At 40.3% G+C, this 16,766-nt stretch overlaps 1 protein-coding gene across 1 annotated transcript; it reads left to right on the top strand.

The window, feature by feature from the left end:
* Positions 1 to 12,649: 12,649 nt before the first annotated feature.
* LOC114497806 (thymosin beta-4-like) lies at positions 12,650 to 12,820 on the top strand. Its single transcript, XM_036025075.1, has one exon. The coding sequence runs from the start codon at positions 12,689 to 12,691 to the stop codon at positions 12,818 to 12,820; it is 132 nt and encodes a 43-aa protein (XP_035880968.1). The 5' UTR covers positions 12,650 to 12,688.
* The last annotated feature ends 3,946 nt before the right edge of the window (positions 12,821 to 16,766 follow it).

A 16,766-nucleotide genomic window follows, 5' to 3' on the forward strand; every position in this document is an offset into this window, starting at 1 on the left:
TTTTTGTGACGGTAAAGTCTTGCTTCTACTAGAACAAGACTTTGAGGAGTGGAATGCTAAAGAACTACATTAGCATTAAAATACCATTAATGAAAATGTGTTAGTCAAGGGAAATGGCCACAGGCAAGATACATCCATTCAGCTCTGAAACCTGCCGACACATTCCTGCCCTCCCCACATCTACTACAGGTTTGTGACACCTGGACAGCTCTTTCTCACCTCTCCCCTTCACACCACCACCATGTGCCCCATGTAACTCTAGATAACCATGTATGACCCATTTAACTCCAGATAAATACATACATACATACACACATCATCATATAACTAGATAATCAAAAAGATTTGAAACACAAAGATTTTGAAATAATATTCCCTTTCAGTATCAGTTGATTTTTTCTCAAAAGTTAAATGATTTTTAAAAACCCACAAAAATCCAACCTTTAAAAGAATGTAATTTCTCCTGCCCTTCCCTCCCCCAACCCTGTCTACATCCAGAGGAACAGAACTGCTCCTCTAGGCTAGATTTACTATATACTCCTTTTCCATTTTATCCTCTGTGCCCTGATACATACATTTCAATTCACACATGAATAGGTAAACTGCGTAAGAAAAAACAGACAAATGTGTGGGACTCAGGTAAGGATATTGAAATACTCTTTCTGCCTCTAGAAAGATTGAGCAGAACCATATTTACTGAATTTCCTTGGCCAGCATGGACGATTAGTGCAGACAATGCAAAAAGTTCTCAAATGAGAATTTTAACTTGAATTTTCAGGCTTGATCATTTATATTGCCCATGCTCAACCAAAACTGAGGGTTTGTGACAAATTAAAATTATCAAACTATTGAATTAGGAATGTAGGAAAACAAACAGAAAATAAGAATTTTGGGCTAACCTTTTTTGTTGCATATAATTTTGACTTTTTGGCATGCTCATTCTGGTAAGTGTATTTGAGGATGAAGATTATTTTAGGTGTTACTTTCTTCTATTGGCAATTAAAAGGTAACTTTAAATTTACCAAAGAGAGATGACATTGATATTGCCAAATGATAGAAAAGGAGACAGAAACAATCAGAATGGGCACAGAATATGGATGCTGTAGTAGAAGCCAAAGATGGTTTTCCCTGCTCTTTGAAAAACCCAGAACATTATGCCATTTTAAAATGTAGATGGTTATGTTTGAAATTTTCACAGTCATCACATCCAAATAAAAATGTGTATGCAAATTAATTCAGATGATTAAGAGTAAGAATGAAATAGGAGAGATTAATGCTTATTTTCATCATTTAAAGCTCCAGAGATTTGAAGATAATGATTTTGTTTTGCCTGTTTCTTAAGAGACTGAGGCTGAAATAGCAAAAAGTTATTAATAGCATTTTTAAGTAAAAATGTGAGTCTAGATTGCAGACCATGGTTGGGTAAATGAGGTCTCTTGGGGTTTTGCAGAATGGAGTGTGATTTAGAACGCAGGCACTGAGCCCTGACTTGCCAGCCCTTTCCCTTCATTGAGTGTGCACACATGCAGAGACCAGCAGAGGGACCCAGTAGAATGCTGCCACACGACTGGAAAGGCAGGCCTCAGCTCTCTGAGACATAACTTTGCAAATGGTCACAAAAATTCAATAGGACTCCCATACCTGTAGAAAACATACCTGGATTAGTAGGGATGACCACCTAGTAGATTCAATAATTTCCAGTGAGCAAAACCAGCCATATTCTAGTAGTCATTATTTAAAATCTGCACCAGAATTAATTTCATGTTGGGTGAGTGGAAGGAAACCCCTGATACTCACTTCTTTCATCAGAATAGCATTTTTCTATATTAATTTGCTATGCATCATTTATTCACTCAGGAAATTCATATGGTGTACCTCTAGGAGACAGGAACTATTTGAGGTGCTGGGATACCGCAATAAGAAAGATGGTCAAAATTACTGGCCTCAAAAAGCTTATACAGTTGACTTTTTAAAAAAGGTTTTGTTTTTATTTATTTTTAGGGCAAGGGGAAGGAAGAGAGAAAGAGAGGAAGAGAAACATTGATGTCCCAGTGAAACATTGGTTCAGCACTTGGGACCAGGCCCACAATCCAGATACATGCCCTGACCGGGAATTGAACTGGCAACCTTTTACTTTGAGGGATGATGTCCAACCCACTGAGCCACACCAGTCAGGGCTACAGTTGAGTCTTTTTTTTTTTTTTTAAAAAAGAAAGAGGGAGAAAAGCATCTTTTTTTAAAGAGAGAGGGAGAGAAGCATCTATGTGTGAGAGAAACATCAATCCCAGACTGGCTGGGGCTACAATGGACTTTTGAACAATGCTGGGGTCAGGGGCACCTTTAAAAAAATCCATGTATAACTTTTGACTTCTCCAAACTTAACTACAGTTGTCCTTCACATCCACAGATTCAACCAACTGTGGATCAAAACCAGTATTTTTGATCCATGGTTGGAAATCCACAGTTGGGAATTCATGGTTGTGAATGAGAAAATACTGTTTTTGAAATGGGTTGGTTGAATCTGAGGATGTGAAACCCATGGATATGAAGGGTCAAATGTACCTCTGTTATCTATTAGCTATAATATACACTTTCTGGAGGTGTTAAGCATATAGGGGTAGAGGACATCTTAACTTTGTGGGTGGGGATTACTGTCATCTGTTGGTGACAGTTTTCTGCTATCTAATTATTGTCTGAAAAAGTGGCATCAGAACAAGTACACCAAATGATGATACTCCTTTCTAGAAGATGACACTGACATTTAACTGCCTTACCAAGCAACTCATCACAGCAAATAGTAGTTTTGGTTACTTACAGAGTTTATTTCTGAGTCTGCTCCAAGAAATTACATTACTCAAATCATAGGGTAGCTTATGAGTACTCATGAGAATTTTCTTTATGCCCATGGGTTGCTCAGTAACACTAAGTTATTCAGAATAAAATGACCATAGCTCTATCTATGGCATGGAATTTGCAACTTCAGATATGCCCCACAATTGGACCAGAACTGAAATTGTTTCCTGAGAGTGCCCTGCCCCTGCCTTCGTGTGTGAGGATAGCAGGCTTCCCAGGTCCGTAATGGCCCAGCCCCACTCTGGTCTAAGGAGATGTGCTACCCTAGACTCTGCTAGTGGTCACTACATTGGCTGTGCCCTCCTCAGAGCATTGGCTAGATCTTCTGATTCCCCCACTTACCATAGCTCTGTAGGCAGAAAAGACAGGAAAATAAATACTTGTGATTTAAAGTCTCATGGTGTCATCCTAAAAGTGGGGAGGCTGCCCATAATCTTGGTTTGTGAATAGACACCCAAAATAGTAGACTGAAGTTAGGTGGTACAAAGGAGACAAGCTATCAGATGGAGAATGAGGGTGCATGGAGTTGGTGCTTTCACAATTAAAGGGGGCCAGGATTGAGTGTTCTGAGAAGGAAGGAGAGATTCTTGCAGAGTAGCAGGAAAAGGTGAAGAGGCCCCAGGGGAAAAGAGCCAGGTATTCTGGGAGCCCTTTAACCTAGAGAAATCATGTGGCTAAAGAGCAGGGAACTGGTCTGAGTGGTTTCAAGAAAGGCAGTGAAGACCACAGTGCCAGGAAAAGAGGTTCTGATTTTATTCCAAATATGTCATGTTTAAAGATGATGGAAACTTCCTTACTTTAGGAGAGGAACAGACTTCTACTCCTAGCAAAGTGAGGAAGGAGAGAGACTGAGACTGTGGGGGGCATGTGCCCATGTTAGGCCCTTCGTCTTATCACTAGCATGCCTGTGTAGTATGCCTACAAGCTGAAAATAAGATGGGACAGCTCCAGGTCCAAGGCAGAATAAAAGAGGTAGGCTTCAGGGCTTCAGTGGATTTTATCCCCTTGGAGAATGAGATTCTGCATTTAGTTATTTAACTAAACTTGGCCACATCCAATATCCTGCTGCTAATTAAAGAAATAAAAGCTTGGCTCTTTACTACCCATTTAGTCAGGATTCCTACAGTGGACACTTTATTAAAAAGACTGCCTAGATTTTAAACACTCAGCTGTTAGTAATGACTCTGGCCATTTAAAGTACTTTCTGGAACCCTCTGTGGTGGATAGAGAAATACATTGGGTGGGAGGGAAATCTCCAGGTGAGGATCAGAGTGGAGGAGAGGGCAAGTGCCTCAGTATTTTCAGCTCTCTCTGCAGCCCTTCTTGTGCTGGCTCCACCCACCTCCACTCTGTAGGCAGTAAAATTACAGTTGAAATTGATCTTCACCCAGAATGACCAAATATTCAAAATACTAAATCTTTTTTATAATCTGTAATGTTGTCACTTAGTTCAACAGTACAGATCAATATGAATTATAAAAGCTACTTGCAATGTGCCAGAAAAGTTAAGAGGGGGGAAAACAGTTTGGAAATATGGAATATTGATGTCTTCATTTAAAAGTCAACACATTTGCCCTGACTGGTGTGGCTCAGTGGGTTGGGCATCATCCCTCAAACTAAAAGGTCACTGGGTCCATTCCTGCTCAGGGCACATGCCTGGGTTGCAAGCCAGGTTCCCAGTTAGGGGACCCCTTAGTGGAGCTGGAGCTGTCACGTGAGTCCTGTATTACCTACCTCATTAATAGGAAAGTGTAAATTGTTACGTCTCTTAGCCATTGTGCTCAGGCCTCTGTTAAGAGAAGCCTAATTACTTTGCACAGTGTCTCATTATGAAATATCTGAATGTGCAATTTATTTATTTTTAGACAAGTTAGATTTAAGAAAGTCTGTTTTATGATGAACTTAGCTTTCATATCAGTTATAGTGGGGTATCACTCAGAGTATAAAAGTAATTGAAGTGTTGGTTAACTGAAAAGGTTCTGGTTTGGGAATGGGTAGTAAAGAGTGAGAGTTTCCTGTTCCCTGATTATGGCCCTTAGTGGGCCAGAGAATCTAGCCCATGGAGTAGCCATGGGTGCCCAGCTCTAGGTTCTGAGGTCCTAGGAGTGTGTGTCCCAAAGCTTGGCCACTCAGTTTAGGAATCATTAAACCTCAAGTACAGGGATATGGTTTTAAGTTCAACACGGTTCCTCACAATCCCAAGTTGGGCTAGACTTTAGAGACATGGGACAGGCTCTTGTCTGCCCACCCTTTCCAGGGGACCAATAATTTCCAACTACACTCCTTGGAGCAGCTCCAATTATAAGAAAGACTCCAGATGGATGAGGCCTCATTAGGAGATCCAATAATTGTATGTATGGCATCTTCAAAGTGGAAATATGCATCCCAGAGGTGATCAAGGCAATTCACTGGGTAGGGCAAGAGTATCGAAACTTCCACTTTCATTGATTTCTATTGTCTAAAAATATATGATGTCTGTCCAGAAAGTATCCAAGTATCCAGCCATGCAATATGAAAAATAGACATTGAACAAGATACAGGAAACATTGCAGGTAGGATAATGATATCTCAGTCCCCTTCAAAGTAGGCACCTTGGGATCTCACACAGTTTTCCCAATTGTCATCCACCATGTCGTATTTTCCTGAATCTCATCAACAGTCTGAAATCTTTTACCTTTCAAAGGTGATTTTAGTTTTGGGAAAAGCTAGGAGTCACAGGACTCCAAATCTGGGCTGTAGGGGTGCTGATTCATCTGGATGATTTGATGTTTTCCAAAAAACTTTGCACAAGTCACGATATATGAACAGGTATATTGTTGTGATGAGGCTGCCAATCACCAGGTGACCATAACTGTGGACCTCTGAATCATCCAAATAATTTCTATGAAGGAATGTTCAAGTTTAATGCAAAATTTGATGCAGTTTCATTGCTTCACTTGCTCAGTCATTTTGAATGTGATGACCACACAGTACACATGCTCACTCAATGGCATCTACCACCTCCACTGACCAGTACAGTAAAGTCATTATTGTTCACACATGCATATTCCAGTCCATTCCCCTTGGCTGTCAAGTAACACCAATGTTGCACAAACCACTCTCATTGTATTAACAATGGCTGGACTTTTTCTGACAGACCTCATAAAAACAAACAACACATTATTCTTGTTTAACCTAGGGACTGCTTCTTTTATATGACTTCTTTTATACAGTAAAAGCAGAATAATCATATAATCCTAGAAGTCTGCCAAAATGTTTTAAGTTTCTCAAGAAGAGTTGAACTATGCATTTACTTCCATTGTTGTTTTTTTTGTTTCTTTTTGAAGGTAAAATAAAACCTTTTTTTTCCTTTTCTTAGTTGACCAACAGATAAGTTTGTTCAAAATAAAAAAAGCAAAGCAATATATATTAGGTTATCCATGCTTATTTTAGATTTGATTTGCTAATATTTTATTGAAGATTTCTGCATCTTTGTTTATGACATATTGTTTTCTAGTTTTCTTTTCTTATAATGTCTTTGTCTGGTTTTAGTATTAGGGTAATGTTGGCCTTATAGAGTGAGCTAGGAAATACTCCTTCTGTTCCTATCTTCTGGAAGAGATTATAGAAAATTGGCATAATTTCTTAAATGTTTGGTAGAGTTCATTAGTGAACTCATTTGGGCCTGGTGCTTTCTGTTTTGGAAAGTTATTAGTAATTGATTACATTTCTTTAATTTATATAGGACCATTTACATTGCATATTTTTTCTCATATGACTTTAAATCGTCTTTCAAGGAATTGGTCCATTTCATCTAGTTTATCAAATCTGTGGGCATAAATTGTTTATAATCTTTATTATGCTTTTAATACCCATGGATCCTGTAATGATGTCCCCTTTCTCATTTCTCTATTTTTTATTTTTTTAAAGATTTTATATATTTATTTTTAGAGAGAGGGGGAGGGAGAGAGAGAGGGAGAGAAACATCAATGTGTGGTTGCCTCTTACATGGCCCCCACTGGGGACCTGGCCTGGAGGCCTGGCATGTGCTCTGACTGGGAATCAAACCAGCAACCCTTTGATGCACAGGCCAGCACTCAATCTACTGAGCCACACCAGTCAGGGCTTCATTTCTGATGTTGGGAATTTTTGTCTTCTCTTATTTTCTAAGTCTGGCTAGAGGGTTATCAATTAAACATTTTTTTTCAATTACAGTTGGCATTCAATGTATATTAACTGCAAGAGTATAGCATGGTGGCTAGACATTTATATAACTTATAAAGTGACCACAAATAAGTCTATGCCCACCTGGTATCTCTTTTTCCTGTGTGAAATTCAACTTATCTCCAATTTGTGATTACCTTGGATTTTCCATTTCTTTCTCTGATGGTTTATTCTTGATCTTCCATGGGCAATTCATCTTTACCTGCCCCTCAGGTGTTGGTGTCTCCAGAGTTCCACTTCTGGCCTTGGTATTCTCCCATTGCCATTGTTCCAGCAACTACATATAGGCTGACAACTAACATTTAAATTTTTAGCCCAGACTTCATCCTTTGAGCTTTAATTCTTGTATCCAACTGAGTATAAAACATCTTACCAGGTCTGGCTGGTTAACTCAGTTGGTTAGACTGTTGTCCCAATATGGCAAGATTGGGCATGTGATCCCTGGTCAGGGCACATATAAGAATCAATCAATTAATGAATAAATAACTGGAACAACAAATTTCTCTCTCTCTCTCCCTCCCTCCCTCTCTCTTTCTTTAAAATCAAGTTTAAAAAAATCTTTCAAAGAAGTTGCATAAATGTTGGGAACTGTAAACACTTAAAATCCAAGCCCATCATCACTCCCCAAAACCTACTCCTTTGCCTTATTCCATAGCTCAGGTGGGACTACCACTCAGCCTCCAAAGGGGAGATTAGAGTCATTCTTAGTGTCTTCCTTTCTTAGCCTCCAAACCTTGCCAGTTTTACATCCTACATTATTTTTAAAATCTACTCCCTAGTTTAGGTTCTCATTATGTTTTATCAGTATTATGATATCCTTCTGTTTTTCCTGACTTTGACTTTGTCTCCTTAATCCAGGCTCCATAACATCCATCTAAAACTCAAATACTGTGCCCAGGCTACTTTCCCTAGTGAATAAATGGACAGAATACCTGCTCAGCAGCCTCTGCCAATTGTTGCTGAAATGCAAGTCCATAGAACTTTAAGAGAAGCTAAAAAATCTGGCTTTTTTAAAAATGTGAAATCTTCCCATTTTAAAATATTGGCTACTAATCTGACTGTGCACTACACACTAACACATAAAGGCAGACTCACACATACACACCTCTGGACTGCATTAGACCTAAAGGCAGCCAATTGGTGCCTTCTGTCCTGAAGGTTGAAAGCAGAGCTTATGAATTCCACAGCCAGACCCTTGCTCCTCATTAGGTTCCTGATTCCCCAGGCCTGCTTTGAACTTCAGACCCTAACAGCAACCAAAGGTTTGTGGTCTCAAGCCATTCTATTTTTCTGAAAAAATTTTTGCAAATAAACTCATCTATAGGGAACTGATTCACATGGCAATGGAGAATGTAGCTCAGCCCCAATTCATAAAACTGGCAGGTGGGAGGCAGTACACATGAGCCAAGCCCACAGATCAGCTTGCCCATGGAAAACGGGGCCTACCTTGTACCTAGTCTGCTTTGAGGCTTGATTTTGCTAAAACTCCCTCACCCTGAATTGAGGTAGCAAATGTGTGCTGCATATCTTTAAAGTAATCTTCTAAAGTCTGAGTTAAACCTCCCAAGGATGGAGTGTAACCAGTTCAACCACTTTTCCCCTTGCATTTGCAACAAACTTTTCACTGACATAATCAGCAACATCCTTTCCTTTGTTATCTGTAAAACGTAATCACCTAAAGCAAACCTGTGCATAAAAAATGAGGACCATCCTCCATATAATGTGCCCAGAAAAACAATAAAAGTCCATCCAGGCAGGGATTGGGGTTCTCTTACTCAGAGAGTGGCCATGCCATGCCTTTTTCTTCACAGGATTTCTGCAGTCTGTGTGAATTTGTCTGTCGCAATCACAATACACAGATCCAGCTGGTCATAGTCCCTATTACTCATCATTTTATGTTCACATTGTCCAAATCACTACAGAGTTAAAAAATTTTATTAGCATAAAAATCTAGTTGTTTGGAGAGACTTTGGTGTTAGACAGAACTGCATTTTCTCAGCACAGCTTTTCACTAACTTGTTTTACTTTCCTTGCTTTCTTCATCTATAAAATGAGGATAATAATAAATAGTAATAATAGTTATGCCATTGGATTATTGTGAGTAGTAATTGAGATAACATATGCACAGGTCTTAGCCTGGAACTTGGCACAAGTGTTAAGTAATTTTAGCTACTATTCTTATTAATTTGAAATTACACCATCTCTTTCAAACCACCCAATGTATTCCATAAAATAGCCTTTGGCTATCACTAAGGTAACTTATGAATTCAGCAGCTATGTAGCAGGTCAGAACTAAGGAAACTGATCCATTTTAGGTGAATTACCAGCATGAATTTCCACACATCTAACTGAGCAAGGAGACCCTAGTCTTTATCATATGTTAAGAGCTTGCTTTATTTTGAGACTAGGCTACTAAACTGACTTTTTAATCTTTTAGTACAAAAGTTTGTCATAGTCTTTGATAGGGTAGTAATACATGGAACTTCTTGGGTAGACTGATGGCAAAAAGCAGAAGCTGCATTATATATACTTTTAAGTTCTTATATTTAATAAAGACTTGAGAAATTCCCATGATTAAGGGTTTTAGGCCTCTTAGAAGTCAAAGATTGACAAAAAATTTAATCACAGAATTTCTCATTTTACTCTTACAACAATGTGGGAGCCAGAGAGAAAAATGAAGACAGTTTGGATCTGTGACCTTTCATTAGTGGCAAAGGTCAAAGAATTGAGTTTTGAGCTGTAAGAGGTTTACCTTTAGTGCTTCGTCAAAGCAATGTTTCTAACCTGCCCACAAAAAATTTTGACCTATCAGCAACTGTCAGAGTCTGGGCAGAACAGAGTAGGAGATGGGCAGGTAAGCCAGAAAATGACAATTTGATGGAGAAGGCTCAGGAGACAAAAAAGAGATGAAGTCTTATGAAAGCACAAGGCAGACAGGCTTCTCTCATTTGGAAAGTGGGGGTGGCTTCATGGAGAGGGGGCACTGGAGTTAGGCCTTGAAGAATGATAGTAATAATGAAAATAATTAGTGTCCAGAATTGTTAAGTGCTTCCCATGAACCAGGCATTAAGTACTTTGTATGACTGAATTTTAATAATCCTAACAAATCTATGAGATAGTAATACCCATCAGTCCATTTTATATGTGAGAGAACTGAGGGTCAGAGGGTTGGAGTAACTTGCCCAAAGTCACTCAGTGAGTAAGGAGCAGAGTCAGTACTCAATCCCAGACACCCAGACCTTGGAGGAAAGTGAAGATCAGGAAAACCCTCAGCATTGTGGGTTTTCTGTCTGATTCAGAAGATTTTTTTCATTACCAGCAAAAGTACTCAGCAGTTTCATTGCTACATGAGTGGTTCATGTGAAAAAACCCACAAAGGAACTGAACAAGCCATGAGTGTAAAAGTAAAAGCTCTCAGAGCAAGCCCAGCAACCATTAGCTCGGAGGCTGAGCCCCTAGAGCATGGCCTTTACCACCTCTGAACAAATCATAGAGAGAACCAAGCCCTTCCTACCTGTGTATTGTGAGTGCTAAGGCTGAGGAGAGGGCTTGTTTGAGAATGAGTTGGAGTCACAGGAGGCACAGGGAAACTTTGACACGGAGAGAAAAGTCCATTGCCCTCCTGAGGGCTAGAAGCAGCTGCAATGGGAACTGGTCTAGACCCCTGGGTATCCTGTAAAGATCTCACTTTTGCTGGGCTGGTGGCAGGAGGAAAAGGCTGGAAAAGGAGGGACAGAGGAATCCTTCAACAGAGGCTGTACAAGTAGATGTGCCAAGCATTACAGCAGCTACTGACATACCAATAATGGTCCTCCATGAAAGATCTCTCATGACTCTTGGGCTCCCTGTTAGAAAGGAGACACACTGAATTGGCCCTAAGTTCCTCACCCCACTGCCTCCAGGAGGGCCTCTTTTTAGAATTTTCTGATAAACAGTTCAACAGGGCAAATACTAGTTTTCTATCCAAGAGCAGGGAGGTGGCAGCTGCCACTTCCTACTCCTGGCATCCTGAGGCTGTGTCATACCCCTCCTTGGCCCCCAATTCTTTCTGTCCCTGTCCCCAGGTAATATTTCTAAGAGGGCCAACTCACCCAGGAGGCTTCCAGATGAGAACTGGCCTCTTAGCCCAGGTCTGCTCTCTTCTGGAATGATGCTTTCAGCCAGGTGCCTACCCCTAGTGCCTCATACCTCATGAGCTGGGATTCCAGTTCCCAGACTGCTGAGCAGTTCCATATTAAAGCAGGGACCGCACTTGCCTCTCCCTTTCTCACTCATGTCACATCTCCTTTGGACCACTGTCTTGACTTCTCAAAATGGTCTCCTTGCTTCTATCCTCCACTTTCAGCAGCAGTGGTCCTTCTATGATTCATTTATGTTTAGGACATTTGGTGGCTCCCGACTGCCCTTGGTATAAAGTGCCAGGTCATTGCCTTAGTTACTCAGCCTCAGTATACCAAACCCTTTATAGCCTGGCCCAGCCTGTATCTGTGACCTCTCATGGAGCCAGGTCTACCATACTCATCATCACCCTCCACAAGGGAGAGGTTCCCAAGATTTGGGAACCTCTGGCATTGACCATGTTGTAAAGATAGGGCTTGGAGTGTTTGATGGAATAAATAAAAATTATACATTCCAGTCATACCAACATACTCGTGGTTTGCAAATGCTGTGTCATATTGTTCCTCATTGCTGGGCCTCAGGACACTGGCTCCTCTCAGAATTCCCTCCCTTGTGCCTCATGCTGCTCCATGGAAGGCCCTCAGGTGCTAGCAAAGTGTGCTTATTTGCCGGTCTTATGCACCAGCCATCAGGACAAACCTTTCTGAGCTGACCACAGCACCTGGCGTATCGTAGCAATTTCTCCATAAGTTGCTGCAAAGATGAGTGAGTGACAGGTATGTTGTCACCTCCTTTAATGCTCTTTTTGAGAAAGAGTTCATAACAAGCACCTATGTCTCCTTAGATGCACACTCAAGTAACTCTATGCTGCAAGTGGGAACAAAAATGTGTTCACAGAAGATCAAAAACTATGAACAGTAAAATGACAATAAACTCACAACTATCAACAACTGAACCCAGAAAACAAAGTCAAAAACTATGCAAACAACTAGAACAGGAATAGAATCACAGAAATGGAGATCACATGAGGGTTATCAGTGGGGAGGCAGAGAATGGGGGGAAAAGGTACAGGGAATAAGAAGAATAATTGGTAGGCACAAAATAGATGGGGGAGTTAAGAATAGTACAGGAAATGGATAAGCCAAAGAACTTATATGTACAACCCATGGACATGAACTAAGGGGAGGCAGGAATGCAGGAGCATGGGGGGTGCAGGGTGGACGGGGATACAGGGGAGAAAAAAATTAGGACAATTGGAATAGCATAATCAATAAAATATACATAAAAAAGATAACTTTGAATTAACAAAGGGTCTGAAAGACATTATTGGTGTTAAAAATAAAGCATGTTTTATTATCAACAACAAAAAAAATGTGCTCACAAGAAGTATTTGAAAACAGCTCTTAGGGTGTGGCCATAATGGCACAGAAAACACAGCAATAGACTCCACGGGGGTCACTGAGGAGATCAGACTCCTCTTGTTCATGCACCTCATTCTGCTTCCTCTGCAACCATGTCTGACAAACTTGATATGGCTGAGACTGAGAGATTCGGTAAGTCAAAATTGAAGAAGATGGAAATGCAAGAGAAAAATTCACTACCTTCCAAAGAGATGGTTGAACAGAAGCGAGCAAGTGAATCGTAATGAGGCCCGCACTGCCAATATGCACTGTACATTACACAGCATTGCCTTCTTATTTTAATTCTTTTAGCTGTTTAGCTTTGTAAGATGTAAGGAGGTTGGATCATTTTAAATGACTGTGTTGCCTCTTTTCACATCAGAGAACTATTGACAATGAAGACTGCCTGCTTCTCCTATCTGTCTGTCTGCCTGGCAGGGAAGGAAAAGAACTTGCATGTTGGTGAAAGAAGTAGCTGGGTGAGATGATAGTGATATCTAGAGTAAAAACCAAGCCACCCCAAGGTGTCCTGCAGTCTGTAAAATGCAGTTTAATCAGAATGGCATTTTATTTGTTAAAATGATTTAAATAATTAGAATGCATAGTTTTTTAAATATGAAAATAAACAGTTTTAAAGCCTGAAAAAAGAGAAAGAAACATTAATAGAGGTGTTTGTTTAGCTCTTGATGTGGCTGAGCTAGAATGCCCATCCCTAACTGTTCTGCAGAACTGTGAACTCTCCCAGGTTTTTTGAGTGACAGACATTCTAGTCTCACCTAGTTGACATGAAAGACAAATGGCAGGAGAGAAGTGCAGCAGTTGAAGACAAAAAAACAACAACAACAACAGGAGATAAGCTCTCCTTTTCTTATTTTGAATGGAATGTTAATATCTGCATATTTTTGTAAAAGAACATAACTTCATTTTGGTAATAAGGCTGCAATCCTAGGATTGCACCCTTGCAATCTTTGTGGCAGCGACTCCTGGTAATCACTTTATAAACCAAGTTCCCCAAGCTGAGGGAATTACCTTGGGACTCGCATGGCCCACACTCATCTGCCCTGACACTAGGGGTCAGAGTGGGAACTGAACTCAGGGAGGTTGCTTCTTTCCCACAGTTCAGAGTTACTCAAAGAGTGATCTCAGACTAACAACACCAGCATCACTGGGGGTGTGTTAGAAACACATATTGATGAAGAGACTGAGAAGATGGCAGAGGAGTGAATGGAAGTCACACTACATATTACCAGGGCCAATTTGGAATTCCAACTCAACTGTGGAGAAATCACACAGAACAAACAACTGAGCAATAGTGAGAGAGAAGCCTCTTAACTTTGGACAGACAGAATTACCAGCTTCAGCATAACATCTGGTAAGGAGTGTGGTGGAGACTCAAGAGGGCTGGCTAGATGCCTACAGGTGGCAGCACCAGAGGGATAATTAAGCAGCTGGTTGGATCCCCCTGAGAAGAATGAGGTCTAAACCATAGGCTAGGATTCCCAGCCTAAAGCACCAGAGCCCTAAAAGTACACAGATAACAATCAGCAGTGAAAAGTGACAGGGATGCAGAGACAGACAGCTGGAGATGCAAGCTTCATTTAAAGGGCCAACACAAAAATTTTCATTTGCAGCCACTTATCCTGGATTCTGCCAAAGGTGGTGGCAGAGTGGACTGGTAATGCTTGAGGAGAGACTAAGGACTAAAGTTTTGGGGAGACAACTGAGAGAGTAGATGCTGAGATCCCATTGCTGCTGAGTGTCTCCAAAATGGCAGCAGTGCTTATCCTCAGGCAGACCACTTCCCTCTGAGAAGCAGTAACCTGAGGGAAACAATAGCACCAACCCCAGGAGGGTCTATGCCCTGGCCCTGTGGGGCTTAAGCCTGACTGCTGAGTGCAGAGTGACTAGATTAACAACCAAAGAAGATAGCTACAAACAGTAGATACCTGGCAAAGGGGGTCAGAGTGGACTAGAGAGACTTGAGGAGAGACCAGGGATGGAGGCCTTGGGAGAGAACTGAGAGTAAACGCTGCAATCCTGGTGCTGAACCAATCCCCATATGGCAGCAACTATTTTGCTCAGGTAGATGTTCCCCTCCAAGCAGCAGCCTGAGGGGAAACAATAGCCCCAAACCCAGGAGGAATTCTGCCCCACCCTATGGGGCTTAAGCCTGACTGTTGACTTCAGAGTCATGAGATCAACTGGAGGTGACAGCCAGGGACAGGAGATCCCTGGAAGTATCGAACAGGTTCCCTAAGGTCACATGGGGTCAACATCTGACATCACCAGAGGCAGATCCTGAAAGAAAAAACTGTAGTAAATACAAGAGACTATCAAGATAAAATCTACTATGGTCTTTTCCATGATTTGTGATATTTTCTTTCCTGCATAGCTTTTTAACATTCATTTCTTGTCCAGCAAGTTTGTACATATTAAGTCATTAGATTTTATACTATAGTGTATTTCAATTCATGTATTTTACCCCTCTCTCCTCTTAGCCCATTTGTACCTTCCTCTTTACTAGAATTATTTTCATTTCAAATTTTGTTTTCTCTCTTGCTACAACTTGTTTCCATTCTGTACTCTTACTATATCTCCCCTGTCCAGACACACAAAACCAACTTTCCTGTCAAGGGTCATCTCACATCCTTTTTCCCTGCTTTTAAAATACCCACATTCTCTCTCCACTTTTAACAGTCTTTGCTGGTTGGTTGTGGGTAGGGCAGTTGTTGTTGCACTGTTTTTTCAATTTTTTCTCTAGAGCTTCATTAATTCTGTATTTCAAATATCAAATTTTACTGGTCTCCTCTCCTACTCTTTTTTTCATCTCAAATTTGAATTTTGCTGTCTTAGCCTGTTTTCTCTCTCTTTTTTGTCTTTTTTCTATTTGTCTTTCAGCCTGCCCTTTTATTTTTCCTTATTCTCCTTTTGTTTCTTTTTCTTTTTTCCTACATCCCAACTTTTAACATCTCCCTGTATTAGCCAGCTTGTTGTTCTTCAGTCTTATCATTCCCTTTCCCTCTATCATTATAAAATCACTTCCTATTCCTTTAAATATCTCTTAGACTTTTCTTTGTTTCTTTCCCCCCTCTTATTCCCATATAACTTATATTAATTTTAGCTCATTTAATGTTGATAGTACTGTGGTAGATCTTTTTCTCCAATTTGGCTCCTATATATTTTTAATTATTTACTATTTTCCCTTCCTCTTTCTCTCTCTCTCTCTTTATTTTATTTTGTTTTAATTTCCTCTTAAACCTAATACTATATGCCTCCCTCCTCATATTCCATTCCACATTCTTAATTCCCTTTTTAATTCATGATGTCAAGTTTACCTTCTCTCTTTCCATTGCTCCAACTCCCATCTCTTGTTAGTGCTCTCCCTCTACCCTCTCAAAATCATTTTTATTTTAGTAGGTCATTTCATATCCACTCTCTCCTCTTATAATATTCTTGATCTCTTATTAACAATGGTTCATTTGCTATTGATAGTGGGATTGTGGTGGTGGGGGAGTTATTTGTGCACTTGTGGGTTTGTATCCTGGTTTCTGTGGTTTTGTTCAGGCAGCACCTACACAATAGTACACAAGACATGGTGGGCAGAGTGACCCTCAGTCAACCAGCTATAGAGAAGGACCCATAAAAAACCCCCAACAACAATCAAAACCCAATTACATCTAGAGAACCAGCAAAATGGCATAAAGGGCATCCCTAAAGCATCAAATTCAGGTGATCAAGAAGACTGCACCATTGACTATCACAGGCCTTCTACCATAGAAGTTCACACCACAAAGTCAGGAAGTCAAAACAGATTAATTTTTACCCCTTTCCCTTTTAAGGAAAGGTGAACAAGAAAAGTCTCACAAATAATAGGAAGACAAAGAGACAACCACCAATTGAAAGGAAAGGAGGAATCCACAGAAAGAATGCTAAATGAAACAGAGGCAAGTCAACAACCAGATATTGAGTTCAAAACAATGGTTATTAGGAAGCTCAAGTAGCTCACTGAGAATTACCAAAAATAACAGGGAGACTATGAAGAACTTACTACAAATGATATCAGTATAAAAAAGAACATAGAAACAATCAATCAGGATAAAAGGAAATGAAGAATACAATTCTGAATCAAGAACACAGTCAAAGAAATTAGACATAGGGTAGATGAAGCAGAATATTGAATCAGCAAGCTGG

The sequence above is a fragment of the Phyllostomus discolor genome, chromosome 5 (assembly GCF_004126475.2).
Source record: "Phyllostomus discolor isolate MPI-MPIP mPhyDis1 chromosome 5, mPhyDis1.pri.v3, whole genome shotgun sequence".
Classification (NCBI taxonomy): Eukaryota; Metazoa; Chordata; class Mammalia; order Chiroptera; family Phyllostomidae; genus Phyllostomus; species Phyllostomus discolor.